The 22,460-nt window shown below is 44.5% G+C and overlaps 2 protein-coding genes across 3 annotated transcripts in view; one reads left to right on the plus strand and one right to left on the minus strand.

Moving 5' to 3' along the window:
- The first annotated feature begins 713 nt into the window (after positions 1–713).
- TPPP3 (tubulin polymerization promoting protein family member 3) lies at positions 714–4,511 on the plus strand. Of its 2 annotated transcripts, none has more exons than XM_004431723.3 (4): positions 714–875; positions 3,373–3,566; positions 3,681–3,834; positions 3,950–4,511. In XM_004431723.3, the coding sequence occupies exons 2-4, from the start codon at positions 3,379–3,381 to the stop codon at positions 4,136–4,138; spliced, it is 531 nt and encodes a 176-aa protein (XP_004431780.1). In that variant the 5' UTR covers positions 714–875; positions 3,373–3,378; the 3' UTR covers positions 4,139–4,511. The 2 variants fall into 2 exon arrangements, with proteins under 2 accessions (XP_004431780.1, XP_014643960.1); XM_014788474.2 differs by lacking the exon at positions 714–875 and adding an exon at positions 3,226–3,294.
- A 4,138-nt stretch (positions 4,512–8,649) lies between these two features.
- The window catches only part of LRRC36 (leucine rich repeat containing 36), a 53,918-nt gene continuing 40,107 nt past the window's right edge, over positions 8,650–22,460 (minus strand). The window contains exons 8-14 of the mRNA XM_004431721.2: positions 21,285–21,725; positions 18,510–18,799; positions 15,325–15,490; positions 14,227–14,372; positions 13,300–13,423; positions 10,944–11,058; positions 8,650–8,995 (exon numbers count right to left, since the gene is read on the minus strand). Of these exons, the coding sequence (XP_004431778.2) occupies positions 8,770–8,995; positions 10,944–11,058; positions 13,300–13,423; positions 14,227–14,372; positions 15,325–15,490; positions 18,510–18,799; positions 21,285–21,725 (1,508 nt within the window). The 3' untranslated portion in view covers positions 8,650–8,769. The remainder of the gene's footprint in view (positions 8,996–10,943; positions 11,059–13,299; positions 13,424–14,226; positions 14,373–15,324; positions 15,491–18,509; positions 18,800–21,284; positions 21,726–22,460) is intronic.

Consider the following 22,460-nt stretch of genomic DNA (forward strand, 5'->3'; position numbering starts at 1 on the left):
TTAGGAAAGGTCCTGGAAGGCTCCCTGGAGGAAGTATTTTTCTTGAAGATAGAGTTTGCACTTGGAGACATGAGGGGAAGCAGGCTTTGGGCTCCGGGGAGGGAGCAGTGGGAGCAGAGACTGCGAAGCCGACACCTGGGTGGGGTGGGAATAACGAAGGACGTGGACCCGGGAGGTCCAGGAGATTTTCCCTGCCGGTGGGATCGCCGTGGGTGTACCAGGATTCTGGGGTTGGGCACTCGTGATTCGCTCATTGTACCTTCTCTCCCCCAGTGCTCTAGAGTTGTGACCTGGGGATGCCACACGTTCATAGGAGACCTGTGATCTTGAGCTGCCTCTAGACCCTACTGTCACTGAGGGCAGGGACCTTCCCACTCCTCTGCCCCTGCCCCCCATCTCCGTCCAGCTCCTCAAAGGCCTTCGGTTGCGGCTCTGGGAAGCTGGGTCCCCTGGAGGTGGGAGCCTGCTTTAGACTTTGGGCGGAGCCCAAGGGGTCCATCCAAGGACGACCAGAGCTGCAGAGAGCTAGTCTCCCCAGCCGCGAAGGCCGCAGAGCTGCCCCGGGAGCGGCGGGATGAGGTTATCACAGCAGCTCCGCCCCCGCGGAGCGCGGGGAGGGCGGGGTCCGGTGGGTGGAGCCAGCGTGACCTTGGTCACTCTCCCGCCGAGACAGCCCCGGGGGTGGGACTCGCCGTCTCTATGGAGACCGAGAAACAGGGGATAATACGGCGGAACCGCCCGGGCTGCAGTCCCGCCCCGGAGCCGGCAGGGAGCAGAGCTGCGGAGCCGCCTGGTCGCTAACGTCTGTCGGTCCAGTCTTGCGTCCTTCTGTCCATCGAACGCGCATTGCAGGAGCAGCCACGAAATAGAAGCCGGTAGGAGACCCGGGCGCCGACCACCCTAATCAGTATCCTGCACGATATGGAAGGGGGTGGGGTGGGAGCGGCCTGGAAGGCGTCCCAACCTCTGATGGTACCGAGCTGAGGACGCCAGCTGAGCGGCCCTGCCCTGGGCCCAAGCGTTCCACCCCCACCCCCACCTCCTTGCCCGGCTGACTGATGACTCCAGCTGTCCCAGCGGGAGCGAGCGGGTGGCCCCAGTTCACGGGCGTGGCCGCTCCATCCACGGCCTGCGACCTGGCGCCACTTGATCGGCCCCGAGATAACCAAAAATCCATCTTCCCACAGACAGGAGTGAACACTGGATGCAGGATCCTGCCAGTCCCCAGGACATGCATCCTGTGGCATGCAAGCTCACTCGGACTTTACCCTTGGTGAACCAAGGGCTGGTCTCCAGTCCCTGGTGGGAGGTTGCAGCGTAGGAAGAGGGAAGGGGAGTGCAGGGTGGCCTGGGATTGTGGGCCCACGGTCGCTACAATGTAGGAGCTGTGGGTGCTCCCAGTCTCAGAAGCTGCAACTTAGGGATGGGTGACTGTGGTCACTGGGGGAGGGTTTTCAGTGTTAAGGCCAGTGGTAGTGGAAGGGGGGGGTAGTCAGGCAGGGTTCTGGGCCGTCGTCACTGGAGGCACTAGTATAAAAGGTGGAGGTAGAAGATGGTTCTGAGAACACGATTGAGGGTGTGATCAGGAGGCTGCAGTGGAGGAAGTGGTTGTGCTCAACATAGTACCTGGGAGTCTGGAAATGCAAGTCTGTGTGTGGACACTGGGGGGTTTCAGTGCACATCTGAGAGTGTAGCCAGAAGGCTGTGGGTGTGTGGACAAAGGGGGTGTGTGGGTGTGGTCAGGGGCTGCAGGCGTGTGGAGAGGAGGAGAGTTGTGAGGCTCTGGTTAGGGGTCTCAGTAAGGGCTGTGGGTGTGTGGACAGGGGGCCCCAGTACGAGGGCTGCAGGTGTGTGGATGGAGGTGGCTGCAGTGCAGGGCTGAGGGTGTGGTCAGGGAGGCCTCAGTACCGGGCTGTGTTACATGGAGGGAGTTTCAGTACAGGGCTTCAAGTGTGGTCAGGGGACTGCAGTGGGGGCTGTGGGAGTGTGGGGGGGTACCCTTTAGTGCAAAGCTGAGGGGATTATTGGGGGGCCTTGGTACAGGGCTGTTAGTATATGTGTGGGGGGGTGCATGCTGAGGGAATGGTCTGGGCCCTCAGTCCCAGAGCTGCGGGTGTGGCCAGAGGACTGCAGTGGGGCCTGTGGGGGGGCACTTCAGTGCAGGGCTGTGGGTGTGGTCAGGGAGGTCTGAGTACCAGGCTAAGGGTGTGGTCAGGAGGAATAAGGGTGTGGAGGGCCAGAGCTGAGTGCGTACAGCTGTGGGAGCGTGGACTGGTATGGCAGTGCTCAGGTTGTGGCCAGGGGGCCTCCAGGGAGGACTGAAAGTGTAGACACTGGGGAAGTGTGCTTTAGTGCAGGGGGTAAGTGTCAGGATTACAGAGCAAGGCCACAGTCCCACTCACCAACATGCCTCTGGGGGCTCATAACTCTACAACACACACTCAGGCTAGCCCCCTAATCTCCTGCTCCTCCTAAACTCCACGGACTGGGAGGTTACAGCTCCAGTGATTGGTAAGGGGGCAGAAAGCCATGGTTGTGCCCCAGGCACCGGGAGTGCTGGTGTGCCCCACCCGTGGGCCCCTGTTTCCCAGCCCAGCCCAGCCCAGCTGGGAGCTTCTCCCTGAGCTGCCCTGACACCATCCTGCCCTTAGCAACATCTCCAAGCAGCACCACCCTCCCTTAGCAACTGTCTCCAGGCTTCACAAACTGTGGCCAGGCCAGCCTCAAGTTCCTGCTCCCCTCATGTTTTTGTTTAACAGCAAATAGTAACAAGGTCCCTGCTGGGCCAGCTGCACCCCTGCCTAGGGCATGCACCCCTGCCTGTGCTCTGGTTTCCTTCTCAGTCTGGGCTGGATCTTGCTGGATCCTCATGACCCTGACAGAGACACTGTCCTCACTAAATATCTGCCCAACCAGCAGCCTGACCTGGCCCTGAACCCAGCTTGACATGGAACTCCCAGGGAGGGGGGCATACTCTGCCACCCTCACTTCCACCCAAGCAGGCCTTGTGCCAAGGTCAGACAAAGCCATGGCCCCAGCTGCTGCCCTCACAGTCTTTCTGGACAGTGCCACTCTGTTCCCAGCCTGGTGTGGGCATCATGATTTCATCTTCTGAACTCCACTTGGAGCCAGGGCTGGCATGAAGTGATAGGACCTTTCCTCTTGGGGATCTCTTCCCCAGGGTTCTGGGGCCCAGGGACACTGAGTGCTGGCCCCTCTCCCCAGGCAGCTCCATCTCCAACTCTGAGGATATATGGCAGGAGTGCCCACAACTCAGACCTTGCAGATTTTGAGGTAGAGGCAGTGATGTTCTGTGCTTTGGGGATGGGAGGGGCAGCTTGGATGAGAGGTGACCAAGGTGGGTTCCTACAGGGTGGCATGGCAGCGAGCACAGATGTGGCTGGACTGGAGGAAAGCTTCCGCAAGTTTGCCATCCATGGTGACCCCAAGGCCAGTGGGCAAGAGATGAATGGCAAGAACTGGGCCAAGCTGTGCAAGGACTGCAAGGTGGCTGATGGAAAGGCCGTGACAGGGACTGATGTCGACATCGTCTTTTCCAAAGTCAAGTGAGCCCCAGGCACTCTCTGCTTTTCATGTTCCCAGAAGGTGGGGAATTGGGGGGCTGGAACCAGGGAGACATGGAGCAGGGGGAAAACTCACGGTGCCCACATATCTGGCAGGGGGAAGTCGGCTCGGGTCATTAACTATGAGGAGTTCAAGAAGGCCCTAGAAGAGCTGGCAACCAAGCGATTCAAGGGGAAGAGCAAGGAGGAGGCCTTCGATGCTATCTGCCAGCTGGTGGCAGGCAAGGAACCAGCCAATGTGGGCGTCACTGTAAGTGCTCTACTGGTCTTGCGAGGCTACTAAGGGGAACGTGGGGAATCTTGGTGGGGGGTGGAAGGGCTGGGCTCCCTAACCAGGTACCCCTGGGGGAACTCTGTCCAAACAGAAAGCAAAAACAGGGGGTGCTGTGGAACGGCTGACTGACACCAGCAAGTACACAGGCTCCCACAAGGAGCGCTTCGATGAGAGCGGCAAGGGCAAGGGCATTGCTGGGCGGCAGGACATCCTGGATGACAGTGGCTATGTGAGTGCCTACAAGAATGCAGGCACCTATGATGCCAAGGTGAAGAAGTGAGGCCTGGGAAGGCCCCCCAAGCACGGCTGCCCCCGCCAGAGGCTCAGGCCTGGGGCTAAGGGACACGTGGAGCAAGAGAGAGCCTGGTCCCCTCCCTGCTGGATCTGCCACCCAGTGCTTCTTGCCCAGCCCCATAGGGCCAGCCCACCAGGCCTCTGACCCAGATGCTCTGTGTTCCCTTCCCCTTCCTCATTCCTCCCTGACTTCTGTCCTTCTGTCTGTCTGGGGAGAGTCTGTGCCTATAGCCTCACTGCCCCAACCTAGCCCTGGGCGTGGCTAACCCCTGCCTGCTTGCCTCATATTTAAGCTGCTGCTCTGGCCAAGTGCCTAATTCTTATCTAGACCTCAATAAAGATACCTTTTTTTACCAATATAGCCTGGTCAGGTATATGATGACGGGGGTAATGACATTCACACCCCGTTGACCTCTCAGAGTCATCACCCTCCTGCGTGTCACACTGCTGATCCTTCCACTGGCAGCCTTGCCCAGAAAAAGACACACATCAGGCCCTTTCCATCAGCACAGAGCCAGGCTGCCTGAGGATACTCCTGAAGGAAATCCAAAGCTTGTTACCTCAGCCCTGACCCAGAGTCCTAACAGCACAGCTGGCCTTCCTGCAATTAGGTCCTTAGTCTTGGCCTTTCTGCTTTCACAGCAGGAGGTGGGATGAGAGAGCAGACTTGGCCTGGGCCAAGCATTGGCAGGGGCTCAGTGCCAAGCCACGGCTCTAAGCCTACTGACAGGCCACCCCTCCAGGGGCTACCAAGGCAAGTCATCCTAGGCTCCAGCTCAGAACATCAGAAAATACAGGACCAGGAAGAACCTCAGAGAATAGACAGTCCAACTCCCTAATTTTATAGCTGAGGAAATTGAGGCCCAAAGAGTGAAGGGGTTTCTTCAGAATAGAGGCCAGAACCATGCCTCTTGCTTCCCAGGCTAGGCTCTTTCTGGTACAGCAAGCCCCAACACTGATTTCCGAAACTGGGGCTGGATGGCCAGTGATAGAGCCTGGCACCCAACACCAGCCTTTGGCAGGTGAGCACGGTGTCCAACAGTGAAGGTCCTCTTCTTGCTGAGTCCCTCCCATCTGTTCAACATCTCAGGTTGGGAGGAGGGTATGGGCCTCTCTGGTCCTGAGAACTCCTGGAGTTTCTGGATCAACCTTTCCTCCTCTCTATGGCTCTGGGTGTCGGGCCAGAGCTATTCCCAAGCCCAAGGCTTTGGGACCAACTCTCCTTCCTTCCTGCTGACAAGCAGGCGGGATGGGATTTAAGGCCTACCTAGGAGAGGGCAGCTCCTAAGGGTGCTAGAAAAGGCTTAAAAGGCACACGCTCACAAATATCTTCTTTTCCCACCCAGATAACAAGGCAAAGCAACACAACCATTTATTCCCTCATCCCACAGGCTGTTCTGGGATGTTCCTGCCCCAGGTGGCCCCGGAGACCTTTGAGCCCAACTTCACTTGGAGTCGGGGTATACAGGAATAGTGTGGCTCGGGACAGGGATGCTGGAGAGGTGAGGTGGGAATTAGAGGCGGAGATCAGCACTGTCCACAGCAGAGCCTTGCCTAACAGCTGACAGCTGTGGGCTTCTCCTGACTTGGCTGACTGTGTTGCCTTGCACTGCCCAGGGAGGAGTTTCAGAGAGCTCTACCTCTCCTACCAGCAAATAGTAAGAGGAATGATTCCTCCAGCCTTGAGGAATTTGTTTAAATTGCAAGCTTATTTAAATGAGCATAATAGGAGTGAAAGCCAAATCCTTCTGGCTTTCACTTACTAAAATATCCTCATAGTGAAAAAATTTAACTGTATTGCAAATTGGTCCAGGATGTTAAGCCATTAAGCTGCAGGTAAGAGTACCATCCAATGTGTAGGGGAGCAGTGGCTCAGCTCCCTGTGACTGGCAGTGTGGCTTAGAGGAACCCACAGAGAACTGGGTGAACCCCAAAACTCCACCTTATAGGAGTAAAGCCCTCTCTTCTTTTTGAAAGTGGTTATGGAGCCTGAGGGAAATCAAGGTCTGCCCAGAGCCAGGAAGACCCTTAAAGACTGATGGGTCTAGCAGAATCTGGTACATAACAGCAGCTGACCAAACAAGGCCAGTTCAGCCCTTCAGTTATCACTGCTCTACCCCCCGTAGCCTCCTCATGGTGGAAAGCTTTGAGTACCCTGCTAGCAAAGCCAGATGGGCAAGGAAAAGGGATTAGGAGGGATAGAGCCACTAAAACCCTCTATATATAGCTGGCGAGAAGGCCAAACCTGTCAGAGTGGCCCTGCCCTCCTTTTGGGCACAGAACTTCCCTGAGGACCCAGTCTCCATCCCAGCCCTGCTTCCTTCCTTCTCCCAATAGTGCCAGGCCTTGGGTAAGGAATTCCTTTCCACTTGTTTTCCACTTGCTTTTGGGGCCTTCTACCACCACGTTGAGCTCACTTAGCCCCATAGGGCAACAACTCTTTGGCCCTTCCCTTAACACCACCAATCCCTACCTCTGGACCAAGGGTCACACAGGGAAAATCAGAAACAGAGTCAACTTCCCCAGGAGTGGCCAGCAACCCCTAGAGAGGTGCCTTGCCTGGGGCAGTGACAATAGAAAATTGGGTGTAAGGTGACTCAGTCTGGGTCAGGCTCTTTGCTCCTCCTCAAAGGTACCCTGAAATAGGTTCTGGGACTGGCATTATTAGATGTTCATGGGGAAGGAAGGGAGGGCTGGAGTTGTAGAAAGAAGTGCATTATTTTTCCCCCAATGGTCTGTCCAGTAAGTTGACTTGTGCCCTGGGCTGGGACCCTGAAATGTGACAGCTCAGGGCTGCGAGGCTACTGGCTGAGGCTACCCTACCTGGGCAAGGCTTAGGCTCTTTGGAGGTCTAGGCTCAATGAGCCTTAGGCTCCATGGGGCCAAGACAGGCCCAGGAAAGTAGGGGTGGGGGGACTGTTTTTACTAACCTTTCCACAGAGCATGAGCTCACTCTAGCTCCCTCAGAGCCATGCAGCTCAAAGAAATTATGGCTCCTCTGTACATCCTCCTTTTGGCAACCCACATAAAATCCAGAGGTCTGTGGATTTTATTTATAACTTAGAAATGTGTGATCTTGGTTATGATCTTCGTGTCTCATTATTATGGCAATAGCTCTCCTTCCCTGCACAGCACCTGGGTCAGGGGAGCAGATATGCGTCTAATCTTTCCTCCTGCCCCTCTCTCTGACGTGACCCTGAAGATGAAGAGAAGTACCACATGGCATTAAGTCAACAGTCCTTTGCCCTCTACATACTCTCTGGTAACATTAGCTACCTGGGTGACTCTGAAGCAGAAACATACCTAAAGTCATTTTCATTATCTTTTCCCATTGATTTTTAAATGCCCAATCAATCAGGATTAAAGGAAAGATTATGCTTCATGTCTGAAATACAGGGTACTCACGTGTAAAGTGGATGCTGAGCCCAAAGCTAACATTCAGAAGCTGCATCTCTGGTCTGGACTGCACCAGCCTTCTCTCTCATCTCTCCAGCCCCTCTCTGGGCATCCCCCACTCCACAAGGCCATCAATCCATTCTTCTTACAGAGAGAGCTTCTCAAACACAAATCTGCCACTCCTCTGCCTTCCCAATCTAAAATCTTCAAGGAGGCGTGTAGTCTAGTTGCTGCTTATCTCCTCTCAGCCCCTCAGTTCCCTGAATTGACCACGTTCCCTCCCATTTCATGGCCTTTGCATATGCTGTTTCTCTCTGCAGCTCTCCCCTTTGCCTCTATCCTCAGCTGTATGCTTTGCCTGATGACCTCCTATTCATTCTTCAGGTCTCAGTTGAAAGATCATTTCTTTAGGGGACACTTTTCTGCACCAAACCTTCCAAGCTAGGACAGGTCCCCTGGTTATATACTGTCATGGCCCCATGACTCACATCTTCCCTGCCCTATGATCCCTCTGGGGGCTCCAGACTCTTCTATTCTGCACTCTTTGCCTGGGAGGCTCTGCATCCCCTCTACCTGCTACCATTGTACTCATTCTACACACTTCCACTCAAACAAGTCCTCATTGACATCTACTCCAATTCCCCAGAGTAGGAATCACTCTCTCTCTCTCTTTCTAGGGTATCTTTAGGCTTTTATTTAGATCTTTTTAGTACCAATGCCAAGTTTGAGCTCCACATGAGTTTTTGCTTTTCTCCCCGACTAAATTGTTGGCTGCTCCAGGGCAGACATCAGACCTTGTCACCTTTTCACTATGGTGGGAGGAAACTCAAAACATGTTTGATGAACCAATCTATATGGATTCTCTGAAATTTATTCTAACATGAAACACACCTGGCCATGGATGTTCTTTTTTAACCTCCTACCATAGAATTTCAAGTGATACTTGGGAAAAATGTCTAGTGGTTTTTCCTTTTCGACATTTTCAGCCAAATGTTTCTATGTGGTATGATGCCTAGGACTCAGTGCCAACTATATCTGTGGGCAGAAGGAAAAAATGACTTGATGGAAGGAGATAAAAAGAGAAATAAAAAGAAGGGCCAATACAATGTAATAAGAATAATATTTTTTTCTTAATCTTGTGAGTAAATACCACCATACTGGTGGCAATGACACTGAGAGCCCCCTGGGGCCAAGAGGAAGCTGCAGAGAAGGTATTCAGTACTAGCTCCATAAACTAGGCTCTGGGACAGAATCTGAGATGCTCTGTATTAGATACTGACCCGTGTCATGTGTCACTGGTGAGGAGGAAGATAGCGTGCTTTTCCCAAAGGGTGATGATCTCCCTAAGTGATGATTCTTCTCAGGAGGCAGGAGTGCTTTCCTGGAATAACCTTTTTGCTCTTTATTCAGCTGCTGCAGCAGATACTCATTAGTTACCACCAGGGATCTAAAGCAGGGGGGAAAAAGGCAGTCATGAAATCATAAAAGCAAAGTAGATGCCATTAAGACCTGAAATGTTTGCTAAAGACAAATGTAAAATGAAGTGACATCTTTAAATAGAACGAACTGTCCGATTTATGAGTGGGTTATTTTAAAAGCAGGCCAACAGTTTCTTTCTTCATTACAGTTCTGTTTGATTATGTTCCAGACCGAATGTAGCAATAACATAGTTCACATTTCGTATAGTGATTGTTCTGTTCTTTCCAAAGCACTTTCATGATGAGGTAAGTAGAAGCACTAGGAGTTTGGCACCTGACCAGGCCTCCAATTTTTATTCCCAAATCTTAACTTCTACTTCTTCTAATCTATCCTGCCTCTGCAATTAACTAGTGGTGCTAGTCATGATTGTGTTCTTGGACTCTTTATTACCATGTAATGTTAAAAGCCATCAAGAGACTGGCCAAAAAAAAAGAAATGATGCATGCACAATGCTATTCAGCGCAACACTATCTGTGACAGCAAAATACTGTCAACCTAAATGTCTATCAATAGAGGACTAACTAAATAAACACACAGTGGAGTCCTATGCAGCTATAAAAAGGAATGAGAACTAACTATACACCACTGATTGGTGTAGATATCTTAGAACTGATTTCTAAGATAAAATGTTAAAGCAACATTATGACTCTTTTTATATAATAGAAGGAGAATACAAATACACACCCACACCTACAGTGGAAGGCTAGTGGGAGGGAAGGAAAGGATAGGGGAGACAGGTAAGGAAGGCTAGATTTGTCTGAATTTATCTTATTTTGTAGATTTGACTTTGGGACCATGTAAATGTTTTACATAATTATAAAACAAGATTAAATCAAAATAATAAAAAAATTCCATATGACTCAAAAGCTAAATGAAACAAATTGAACCTGTATATTGAATTGATGATTTAACAACACACAAAAGAATTATTTCAAGTTACTTTAAAATATAGTGATTTGACTGTATGTCTCTAAAGAGATATACCCTAATGTTCTCAAAGTGTGGTCCCCAGACCAGCAGCAACAGCATCACCTGGAAACTTATTAGAAATGCAAATTCTCAGTTCACAACCCAGACCTGCTGAATCAGAAACTCTGAGGGTGGGGCCCAGCAATCTGCATTTCAAGTTTTTCAGGTGATTCTGATGTACACCTGAGTTTGAGAACCACGACTTTATGCTACTTGCTCTGCTTTTGCATATGTTTGAAATAATTAAAATGAAAAGTTAAAAAAAAAAGCTATCCAGAATGAGTCTCAGTCTAATCCTCTGAATATGAAGCTATTCCAACGAAAATCAGGAAGAGAAGCTTGGGGCTGAAGGTCTGGGGATGGGGTTCTTATATTTAAACTTCATTGAAAGACCTAGTAAAGGTGTTTGGCAAATCAAAATGTCAAGGGATTCTCTAAATGTACCAGTCTTCTTGAGGCCCCTTCTGAATTGTCTAGCCTGCATCCTGAGGATACTGTTCTTTGAAGAGGCGAGTGCTATTGAGCTCCTCTGAATGGCACAGGTACATTGGATTCTTTCTTTATCGCTCTCTCTGAGTGCTCAATGTCTCTTCTGTGACCAATAGCAGGCAGGCATTTTCCAGAAGAGCCAGATGGCTGATTTTAGGGGCACATAGTGACCAGGGAAAGCTAGCTGACTCAAACAAGGGTCCTGTTGGATTCAGTGAGAAACTACTTACTATTGAGGTGTTGCAACCCACCAATGCCAGCAAAGACATTTAGTCCCTGGTGTGTCCTGGAAAGCAGTACTTTGGTCCCTGAGCTAACTGTCCTAGATATGGGAGGTTTACACACAGAATGGAGTTAATTTGAAAAGTATATAGCTATTAACTTGCCAACTAAAACAAAGGAGATAAAGGAAAGTAAACATCTGCTTCCAGAAACCAGCTAGATAGACCCACTCCTACCTCTGACTTTCATGGAGAAGGGTCACTGTCTCCTCCAGCTTTTTCAGCTGGGCAAGCTCCTGGCTCAGGCAAGCTACCTGCATGTTCAACTGTTGGTTTTTGCGCAGAAGATCATCTAAAAAACGTACAGTAGTCAGTGGTGAGCAGGATTCCAAGTGGCTAGTCTTTGAACAGAGCTTAGGTAGTCAGGTGGACATCTTGAAGAATTGGGGGCACCACTGCACCCACCTTCACACTCTATTCACCATTCCCTCCCTTAGAGATAGCAGATGTGGCAAGCATATGGGGTTTAGCAACAGACAGATCTGAATTAAAATTCAGCCACTTAATATTGCACGTGAGCTCATTTTTCTGAGTTTCACTAGAGCCAATAACCCTGCCCCATAGCACTGTTATGAGGATTCAGTGGGACACCTGTCCTCACTTAGCACAGGCAGTCAACAAACATTAGGTCTCTCTGTATCTCCATTTTAGTTTGCTAATGTATGTCCTTCACTCCCTATGGAGTATGTGAAAACATCTAGAACTGTGTCTGGCACATAGTAATAGCTCAATGAGTGCTTGCAGAAACTGAATTTGTAGCCAAGATACTCATACCTACCTCCCCAAATATGTTACCACTGCCTGCAATAAAGAGGTAGGTAAAAGCACAGAAACTCTGGTCCTAAGGAAGTAAGTCTTCTAGAAGAGGACTTCTTAAACTTTAATATGCTTACAGATCATCTGGGGATCTTGTTTAAAAAAAAAAGATTCAGATTCAGTAAGTCCGAGTTGAGGCCCAATATTCTATAGATCTAACAAGCTCCCAGGTGATGCTAATGTTGCTGATCTGTGCATCACACTTTGAGTAGCAAGGTTCTAGAAGGTGGAAAACAGGGCGGCAACAGCTGTATTTATCACTAGTAAGCCAAAATACAGTACTGGGCCTCATGGCTGATTAAAAGTGGGTATCTAGTGAACAAACACCTACTTATTTTCAGAATAGGTAAGTAGAGATGCCTTGATTATTTGGGCATTATCTGATTGTAAGAATCAGATAGTGATGAGATTCAACTCTGGAAATTCACTGCTGACTTCCAAATCAAGTTTCTCATTTAAATCCAAATGACCATAATGTTTGCTTAGGGGTGCTGAGCTAGAGGTTTAAAGTCAAGGGTAGACTTTACCTAAAATACTAGCCTAAACTATGCTAATAATAAAGTAGTATGAATCAAGATTTCAATGGGATATTATTTTTCATTTAAAAAAATACCCAGTGTGGACAAGGGTGGAGTGAAAAGGGCATTCGAATACACTCATTGCTGATGTGAGTGTAAATTGAAACAACCTTTCTTGGGAGTGATTTGGCAATGTGTAACAAAAGCCTCAAAAATGTCCACATCTTTTGACCCACTAAGTCTACTTCTAGGAATGTCTCCTAGGAAAAGAATCTGCAATATACACAAAGATTTATGTACACAGATATTAACAGCCACATTATTTATCATAGTACAAATATTAGGACTCTCAGCTCCATCAGAAGGGAAGAAAGATAATCTCAGAGAAGCATTTTCATTCTAGGGTCTTTTCTTCCATCTCAGGTTTCTCGAATGTTTGGAAATTCTTTAGAATTACTTATAATATTATAAATAATGGCAGCTTTGTTTATAATAGCTAACATTAAACACAACTATATAGAGGACTAGATAGATAACTGTAGTATATTCATGTGATATTATAGGAAATGCCTATACTATTAAATTAATAACATTAGGATATAGAAATCAGATTGGTGATTGCCTAGAGCGAAGAGCTGGGGAAACTGACTGCACAAGGGTGTGAGGCAACTTTCTGGAGCAACAGAAATGTTCTGTATTTTGAGTGGGCTGGAATTAAATGAGTGTATATATTTGTCAAAACTCATCAAACTTAAAATGTCTGCATTTTGTTGTATGTAAATTATTTTTTGAAAATTAAGGCACGAATTTTAATTTTGAGTTAAAAATATATGTATAGGGGTATGGTGAAAGAAAATATACCAAAACACTAATGGTGGTTATTGCTGTGTAGTGGAGTTATATTTTCTTTATATTTTTCAAACTTTCTATAAAGAACTCAATCTTCTATAATCAGAAAAAACAAGAGTCATTCTCAAAAATAATGACAATAATAACTAACATTTGTATTTGCTTTACACTGACGAAGAGCTTCCTCTGGTAAATCAAGCCACCTGTATTACAACTCTGAGGCAAGATGACTGTTTCCATTTAGGAAGCCATGTGAGCTCTAGATGATGAAGCTTATTAAACAGGTCATCTATAAACAAACAGTGGTCTTGGGTCTTGGGACACACCACACATTGCTTTCCTGAACTTACCGTAAGTGTGGGACTGGTGCCCACTCACAATTGAGGTGGCAGCACCTTCCTCCAAATGCTGGATTTTTTCTGACAAAAGGAGGTTTTCCTCCAGCACTCTGACCAGTTTTTGCTTCAAACTTTCCTTTAGATCCAAAAACAAATTTAAATGCATTAAGAACCTGAAATTCTGAGGAGTGCTTTTAGAAGACTGAAAGACTCTTTCATCTGTTTAGTGATAAACTGAATGGAGGTCAGCATCTCTCTGATTTTCTCACTAGAATTTTAATTCATTGGTAAACAGAGCTCAAGTGCAGCAAATTTATCACATGGAGTTGCAATCTTTCCTGTGAGTTATCCACTACTCTTGCAGAACAAGTGGTCGTTTTGCCAAGTGGCCAGCATTCTGAGTTACCTATCTAAAGTTTCTAGAAATTGAACTTAGTGTCTGAAAATCCTCTAAATGTTAAGAAAAGGGGAAAAAAAGCCTAAGGATATGAGTCCCTTCTTCCTCTCCCAGAGTCAGCAGCCTGATGCTCTAGGAATAGCCCCTGGTTCAAGGCTCTCTGCTCCATCAGAAGGGAGGAAAGACAATCCCAGAGACATCTATCTTCCCTCACTGGAATCAAACCATAACCTTCAAGAACAGGATTCTAAATATGTTCATTCTAGGGCCTTTCTTTTTCTTTTTCCATTTGACGTCTTTCTTTAGAATTTTTGCTTTAGCGTGAGGACTGGGGAGTCATCCCTGCAGAACCTCCAAGCTGTCCCTGTCCTGGCAAGTTTTGTGTTCCAGATTTGGCCCGACTGACTTGTCTGTATTTTGGTTCAGGAACATCTAGGTGTTCATAGTGATGACGATCTTTATGGCACAGAGCTGTTCTAGTCTTGCTGCTCCATCCTTTTCTAGTAAAGGAAGAATAGGAAAGGAAGATGAGAGAGGCATACCATGTCATTAGGGACCACCTGCCCAGCCTCCTTCAGTTCCATCTCCCTCCTGCGGAAAGCTTTTGACGTGTCTTCAGGATGTGAGTGACACCACTGCTGAGAAGGAGCAGGGACTACCAAAGTCAGAAGCAAATCTCGGGCAGGACCTGCCAAAAATTCAGGTTGGGCACACAGGCCAATCTTAAAAGCTAAAGTACAGAATTTCTAGTCAATAAATACGAGCTCTGTAGGACAAGTAGGGTAATCTAACATCTCCTTTTTACAAGAATTTAGTAAGTGTTTCATGATGGATAAGAAATTTTATCCCACATCCTCTACAGACAACCAAAGCAGACCCTCATGAGAGCAGGCTCTGTGCTATTCTCTAGTCACTGATGAGTGGCTCCTGGGGATAACTTCCTACAAAATGAGAGCAAAGGGTCAACGTGGGAAGGAAAGTAACTGGGCTAAGACTTCTCCTGTATGGCCCTTTAGAAATTAAAAAAAAAAAGCCCCACAAAGTTAAGCCCAAACAACTTTAAAGTTCCTAGTTTTTACTTAAATTTTTACCACCACCAAGAGCTCCTTGAATTCTTCTTCCATTAAACAACAAATAAACACGTGGGGGCAACATTTGCAAAACTGTTTTCCCCCAAGTTCCTAAAAAAGAACCCCTAAAAAGAGTCCAGTCATTTAGTCATTCAAGTTTTTCAAATCATAACATTTCAACAGGCATCTCAGAACTCTGATGATCAAACCCAGTTTCTGTTGTATTCATTATTGGCACTTTCCCAAGGATCATAAAATCCTTTTGTAATCATTAACATGGCCACGCTCTATTTTACATATCTCATCACTCTACATATAACTCAAAAACTACCAAAAAAAAGTCACAAGAAGAACAAAACAATTGGTACATGAAGGAAGAGTGCTGATAAAAACAGGGAAGAAGATTATGAGAAAAATGCAAATTTGTCAATTACTGTGTAACTGAGAAATTCTGGTAAGTGATTACTAGAACAATTTTCCATGCAAGTTAAGGGGGCTGAGTGGCTTTTATCAAAACACAGAACAGAAGCAAGGTCCGAGCCCTTCTCCAGGAACTAAGAATGCACTCACCGAGAAATTTCTTGTTAAGGAGGAGGGAGCCGGAGCCGTTCCAGTGCTTATCCACAAGCTCCAGGAGCTGTCTGAGGACAGTGGCCACATGGGAGGTTCTGGCAGAGATCGGGGGACTGTGGTTTCCTGGTAAACCATGCAAACTGCCCAGGTCACTAGAGAGAGGCTCAAGAAAAAAACAAAAAAACCCAACCATTTGTCATTCTTACACAATGAGGGAAGTAAAATCCAGACATTTAAAGTGTTAACATTAAAAAAAAAGAAAGATGGTTTAATCTTTCAGTTTAGATTTGAATAGAATATTATTTATGTCCAATGCAAATACAACAATATATTCAAAGATAACTTCAAAGGTAACAGTACCTTCTATCATAATTTTCCGTAGAGATTTTCAGAAAAAAACAAAAAATGTTTTGACACCTATATCTATGGTTCAATACATTATGTTATGTAATATGGAAAGATCAAACTCCAGAACAGTTTTAAAAAGTATTATATATTATAAAATAAAATGGAGATTAATTTAATAAAAATTACAACTCATAATAAGCTTACATTTAATATATTAATAGATAATAAACATAACTGTCCTATAACATTTTAAATGTTATATGCTAAATATTATTGTTGGACCCAGTACTACAGATACTTTTTATTCAGTAAGAATCTTATATATACAGATATATAAGTAGATCTGTCCAGTAAAATTCGCAATTGTTTTTTTTTTTGGTGAGGAGGATTAGCCCTGAGCTAACATCTGTGCCCATCTTCCTCTATTTTGAATGTGGGATGCCACCACAGCATGGCTTGATGAGTGGTGTGTAGGACCGTGCCTGGGATCCGAACCGGCGAATCCTGGGCCGTTGAAGCTGAGCGCACGAACTTAACCACTATGCCACAGGGCGGCCCCATACAATTGTTTTTTATTCATGCAGACATGAATGAATATATATGTAAACATATATATATTATATCTGAATTAATAAAACACAATTGTGAATTTTACTGGATAGATCTATCTACCAATCTTTTGGGTCTCATGGACTTCAAGAAAGCAGATATATATTAAAAACAAATTATTTCTCAATTTTGGCTCTTTTGATATAAAAAATGACAGATGATTAATTAGCTAATGCTGTCATATCTGACAGCCATGAAGCAGAACACCAAAGACAGTAATATTTATGACTTGAGTCACACATGTAGTTATGATTAACAGGGAAAGGCATTACAAATGGGATAAACGTTTATTCAACAGATGTGTACTGAGTACTGATCATGTACATTGAGAGTTCTGTATAAGAACTGTGAACATATGAAGAGGTTAATGATGAGGTCCTTTAGGAAGTTAACAACCTGATTGGGGAGAAAAGTCATAGAAAATCTGGTTACACCACAAGGCCACTTTAGAGGAACTTGTCAAAAATGAATATTTACTGTTATTGGTTTTTCATGTATTGGTAATTCTGTGTAGCTTTCATTTATCACAATGTGGTGAGAGTTGGGGATAATTTTTATGAACTTTGGAATAATTTTTTTACTTTTTATGAGTCTTTTAATTTTCAGCAAATTATGCCTCATGGCTTTTTTTAAAATTAATTTTTATGATTTGTCTATGATTCTAAAGTCAGTTAGTAAAAATAAATTTTCTAATCACAAATTCATGTTCAGTTTAATTTTGTGTATCATGGGATTATTTTTTATAACTTCTTAAATGCACTTTTTAGCAATTTTCTGACATACCTTTCTAGAAACTGAACAGTGTTTTCTTCTACATTTATATTCAAGCAGCTCTTTTACAGATTTTCATATAAAGAAAAATAGTATCAAACAGGAAAAAAGAAATAAGAGTTTTTAAGATAGTCCAGAAAAGTGCATTGAGATTTTAATTGCTATTTTAACAATATAACATGAAATTGAGGTGAAAAAATTTCCTAGAACATGTCTTATTAATATAGCATCCCAAATATCTTAAGTGTCGCTGTACCTTCACTGTAAATACATTAACACACAGTGCTCATGTCTGGAAAATTAGGCATCCAGTGGCTGAAAATGGAAAAAAAAAAAGGACCAAAAAGCCAAGAAAGTATTACAAGACTGCCCCCTTTGGTGCACAAAAATTATAACCACCTCCAAAGTTTTGAAAACTGAATAGAAAATATTTAAAGAGTCAAAAAAACAAATAACCACCAAAAAAAAAAAAAATCTTGTAAACCCATGCCAATGTGCAAAAAGATTTCCAACAACTGAAAAATAAGTGAGTAGAAATAGTTGCTTTTGACCAAATCTCCTGCTTCTTTACAGGGCAGTAAATGATTAAATGACAAATGTTTCATATGAGAAAGGATCATCGGTTCAATGGAAGAGAGGGTCCTGAAAGTTGTGGTTCCTTTAACTAGAGAGAAGGCTTCATGATGAAAGTATGGCCTGGAGAAAAATTAATATTCAAACAGATGAGAGGAGAGTGGAAGGCCTTCTCCACAGGGATGTATGCAAAGGCAGGGTCAAAACTTAGTGACTAAGAACTGAATAATAATGAAGTTCTGTTGTATAACACTAACTATCATACTACAATTTTATAAAATGAATATATTGTATATGTGGGAATGGTTCTTGATTTGTTGTTCATTCTCTGAACCACTCTCAGCTAAAAATCCCTTGGATAAGCTAATTCATCTTCTGCTTGCTGCAACTTTGGAAAAAAATTGGAATAATTTTAATTTCTAGACAAAAATGCAATGCTTTTAGAAGAATGGTCGCAAACAAGTTAGTCATTTGTGGCCAAAGCAAATGTGTAAACATGATAAGATTATAAACATCAGTGCTACAGAGATCACTCTTTAGCCAACCCTGAGCCACCGGCAACCTCCGCATTGCTTCCTGTGGTCAACTCTGTCCACCACTTCTTATTACCAAAGTGCTTCCCTACCATGGTTATGCTCTGCAAGTAGATTAGGGACCTTTCTCCCTGTGATAGAAATGAGGAAATGCATCAGAGAGGGAATGACTTTCCCAAGGGCAAAAAAATCACAGGCTTTGGCCTGGCAGTATTAACCAGTGGCCTCTGAAAATCCCTTTGAATCTCTATCACTCTTGGTCAGAACCACCGCCACCCCCAACAGAACCTAATTCTGGAAGTGGACTTGATGTGCTTCTTACACAAGCATGAACAAGCCAACACTTGCCTCGCTGCCTGTAGTATCTCTGAAACCATGCTTTGGATTCAGGGTGGCAAGGATATTGGCCTTCTGTTTGAATCCTCTCCTTGATGGGCTTAATGACCTCTTGGTCAAACTCTCTCTATTTTCTGATGTCCCAGAAGGCAACAGCAGTGTCCGCAGAGAGTCTCCCAGGATAGAGTTGTTTGGGAAAGAACCATGTGCTGGTGTTAAATCACTGAGGCTGGTGGATAATTGTTGTTCTACATTGACCAGCAGAGCAGGGTCAGTGTTGAAATGGGTTGTGGCATACAGATCTGTGGAGGAAACAGGTTGGGAGATGAACCTGCCCTTCAACTCTCTCATATTTCACTTCCATCCTTACCCTGGAGTCCAAAGGTCATAATAACGATACCCTCAACTCTCTGGATCCTTTCTCTTTCCCTTCACCTGACAAAACCTCAACCCTGGTTAAATCCAACTGTCCACATATTCCAAGCCTACACCAGAGCAGTGTGATGTGGCTGGAGAACAACATACATTTCTTCTGACTGTCCTCACTTTAAACTCATGACCATTATCTTAACTGGGCCCTTGTACTGCCCAGTTATCCTAATACATTACTCTAGTCAATTTACCCTTCTACTCACTGAAATGACTATTTCACATCTCTTTTCTCGTCAAACTTCCCTGAGAAAAATAGAGGCAATCAAAGCAAATGTCTACATGATACCACCAGTAAATCTACCAACTCACCTGTATTTGTATCCATAAATTTTCTGCCTTCCTTCTTGTTACAATAGATGAACTGTCTGTGTTTCTATCTAAGGCCAACTTCTCCACTGATGGATTAGATTCCATCTCCTCTTGACTGCCCAAGGATTTTTCTTCTTGTAATTGTCCCTTTTTTCTCCTGCATCATCAATTTTCCCTTTACTGGATCATTTCCATCAGGATTTCCTTGATCCCATCCCCCCTCCAGCTACAGTTCCATTTCTCTGCTCCCCTTCGCCTCAAAACTTCTTGAAGGGGTTGTATGTATTCGGTAACTCTATTGCCTTTCCTGCAATTCTTTCTTGAACTCATCTCAATAAGGGTTTTATTAACCTCACGTCTCCTGAAGCTGCTCATTAAAGTATTCTGCGTTGCCAAATATTATAATCACTTCTCAGTCCCAGGCTCACTCCTTCTCTATCAAAGATATCTGATACAGTATTGATCAATCACGCCCTCTTTCTTGAAACACATCCTTTACTTGGCTTTCAGGATACCATTCCCTCTTGAGTTTTTTTCTGCTATCTTATTGGCTACTTCTTTCTTGCTCTCCATGCTGATTTCTCTTCATCTACCCAATTTCTGATTGTTGAAGGATCAGTTCTCAGATCTCTTCTCTACCTATATTGACTCCTTGGTGAGATCTCATCCAGTCTTAGTTTTAATGCCATCCATACACTTATAATTCCCAGCCCCACCTTCTTCCCTGAACTCTAGACTAATATGTCTAATTATCAAATTGACATCTCTGAGAAGTTTTAAAAGGCATCTCAAACTTAAGATGTCTAAGACCAAACTCTTGATATCTACCCTAAAATCTGTTCCTCCAACTCTTTTCCATCTTACTAAGTGATAATTCCATTTTTCCAGTTATTCAGACTTGAAACCTGAGAGTCATCCTTGACCTTCTCACATTTCATCCTCAATCCATCAGCAAATCATGCGGTGTTATCTTCACAACACATTCATAATCTGACTACTTCTCAACATCTCCACCACTATCTCTCCAGCCCAAGCTACCATCATCTCTTATCTGGATTCTAACCTCTTAAATGGTATTTTTAAATTTCTATCCTTGCTTCCCATTGTCTATGCTCAACCCACCAGCCAGAATAATTCTTAAATCAGATCATGTCAATCCTCTACCACAGCTTCTGGTCTCACCCAGAATAACAGTCTGGCTACCTGACTTCATGTATACACTTGACCTCGCTCACTCTGCTGCAACCGCACTGGCATCCTCCTTGTTCTTTGAACATGCCAAGCATACTCGAGCCTCAGGAACTTTGCACTTACTATTTCCACTGTCTAGAAAGTTCCTCCTCTAGTTATCCACATGGCTCACACTCTCACTTCATTCAAGTCTCTACTTTTATGATACCTCATCAAAGAAGATTTCCCTGATCATTCTATCTAAAACATCACATCCTCCTTACTAGCCTCAATATCCTTATATTATTTTTCTTCACAGAACTTACTGTAGCTATATATTAACTTGTTCATCATCTGTCTTACCCCATTAGAATGTAAGTTCCATGAAAGTAGGGACTTTTTTTTTACTATGGTAAAGTACGCATGGAACTTTACTTTTGTTTGCTACTTTATCTGCAGAGCTAGAATAGTATCTGGCACATAGTAGGTACTTAATAAATTTTGTTGAATAAATAAATAAATAACTAAAGAGTGGTCTCCATCACTTACCCTGGAACTAGCTTTTTATGAAAGTAACTCAGAATAGAAGTGACTGTGGCCAGAGAAGACGATGCTACAGGAAATATGTCCCAGGATATATTTAACTAAAGTAACATATAGTTTTGAAGCTCACATTTCTACAAATTTCCTCTAATATATCTATCATGTTAAATTCATACCCTGCAGATTTCTAGAGGTTCCATGGACCACTATGACCCTGAAATACAATTTAAGAAATGCTAACGCAATTTAAGAAATGTTAATTCCAAAATTTCCAGTTATAACTTCCATCATCATGCCTATGAAAAAGGCCTATAAACTGATAGAAGCTATTACCTGAACTAAGCTTCAAAAGCCTTCCGGTGCTGGAGTCAATGTTTGACAGAGAAGTCAGTAAGTCTCCACAGGAATGGGATGTGGTGGCCTTCATGTCATTTGAAGGATTTATGCTATATTCTCGGTAGTTCTTGTTTCTCTGAGGCCTTTTACCAAGACTTCCATGCTGGGATAGAGTTTGAGAATAAGTACCATCATAATTTTCTAGACCAACATCTGAAGGTAACTGATAGGGATGAATCTGGCTAGAATCACCCACATCCAGGCGTTTACCCAACGAAGCATCATGGTTAAGCTGATATGTATCAGGTTTTAGTATCAAGTCCTTTTCTGGAGAAGAACTTGAAGACTTATGGTCCAAAAGAGATATTCGGTATCCTTCTCTATCCATCTTCTCCGGGGATCGGACTGTGGACTGACGAGGTGAGTAGCGTCTGAATTCTAACCACCACCAAGAAAAAAACCCAAAATATAATAAGAATTCTTCTTGGCCCAGTTAGGGTACCTCTGTTCACTGGACATACCTCTGTCTACCAGAAAAAGTTCTCAGGAAAAGATGGTTTATAATTTTGTTAAATGGTAGCATAGTGATGAAAGGACTTCTACATGGAACAACAACAAAACATGTTGGACACTGTGTAAACAGTAAAGAATCTGTAACATTCTAGAGAGAAATTTCATGTCAACCTAATCCCCTAGTAGCTTCTTCCTAAAACTGTACTGTCAGAGTTTTCTAGACACTATTTTCATATCAAAAAATTTGGTGCACCCACACGTGACAACAGTTGTGATCTTATGTATTCAATCTATAGACAACAGTTGGTAGGTGTATGATTTCATAGACTCCTCGCAATAAAGCTAAGCCCACTCCAACCCCCAGTCACACCCATATGTTCTAGGTTCACGCCTTGGGAACCACTATCCTAAGCCAATTAAATGGCAGGGAATGCAAAATCTATGAAAATCCCTAACCCAGGTATAAAGCATTTCTCTCAGACAGCTGTATCTGTCATCTCCAAAAAGCCTCAGAGTGGGGCAAGTAGAGCAGCAGACAGAAAAAGAAGTCTTTGTGCTCTTTGGGGTTTTCAGAGCTTCATATGCTTGAAGGGCTTCCTTAGGAAACAAAAAAATACTATATCTGAGTTAGTCACATTGACTTAAAAGAAGTGGAACTAA

This window comes from Ceratotherium simum, chromosome 30, assembly GCF_057802395.1.
Source record: "Ceratotherium simum simum isolate JZ-2026a chromosome 30, ASM5780239v1, whole genome shotgun sequence".
Lineage (NCBI taxonomy): Eukaryota > Metazoa > Chordata > Mammalia > Perissodactyla > Rhinocerotidae > Ceratotherium > Ceratotherium simum.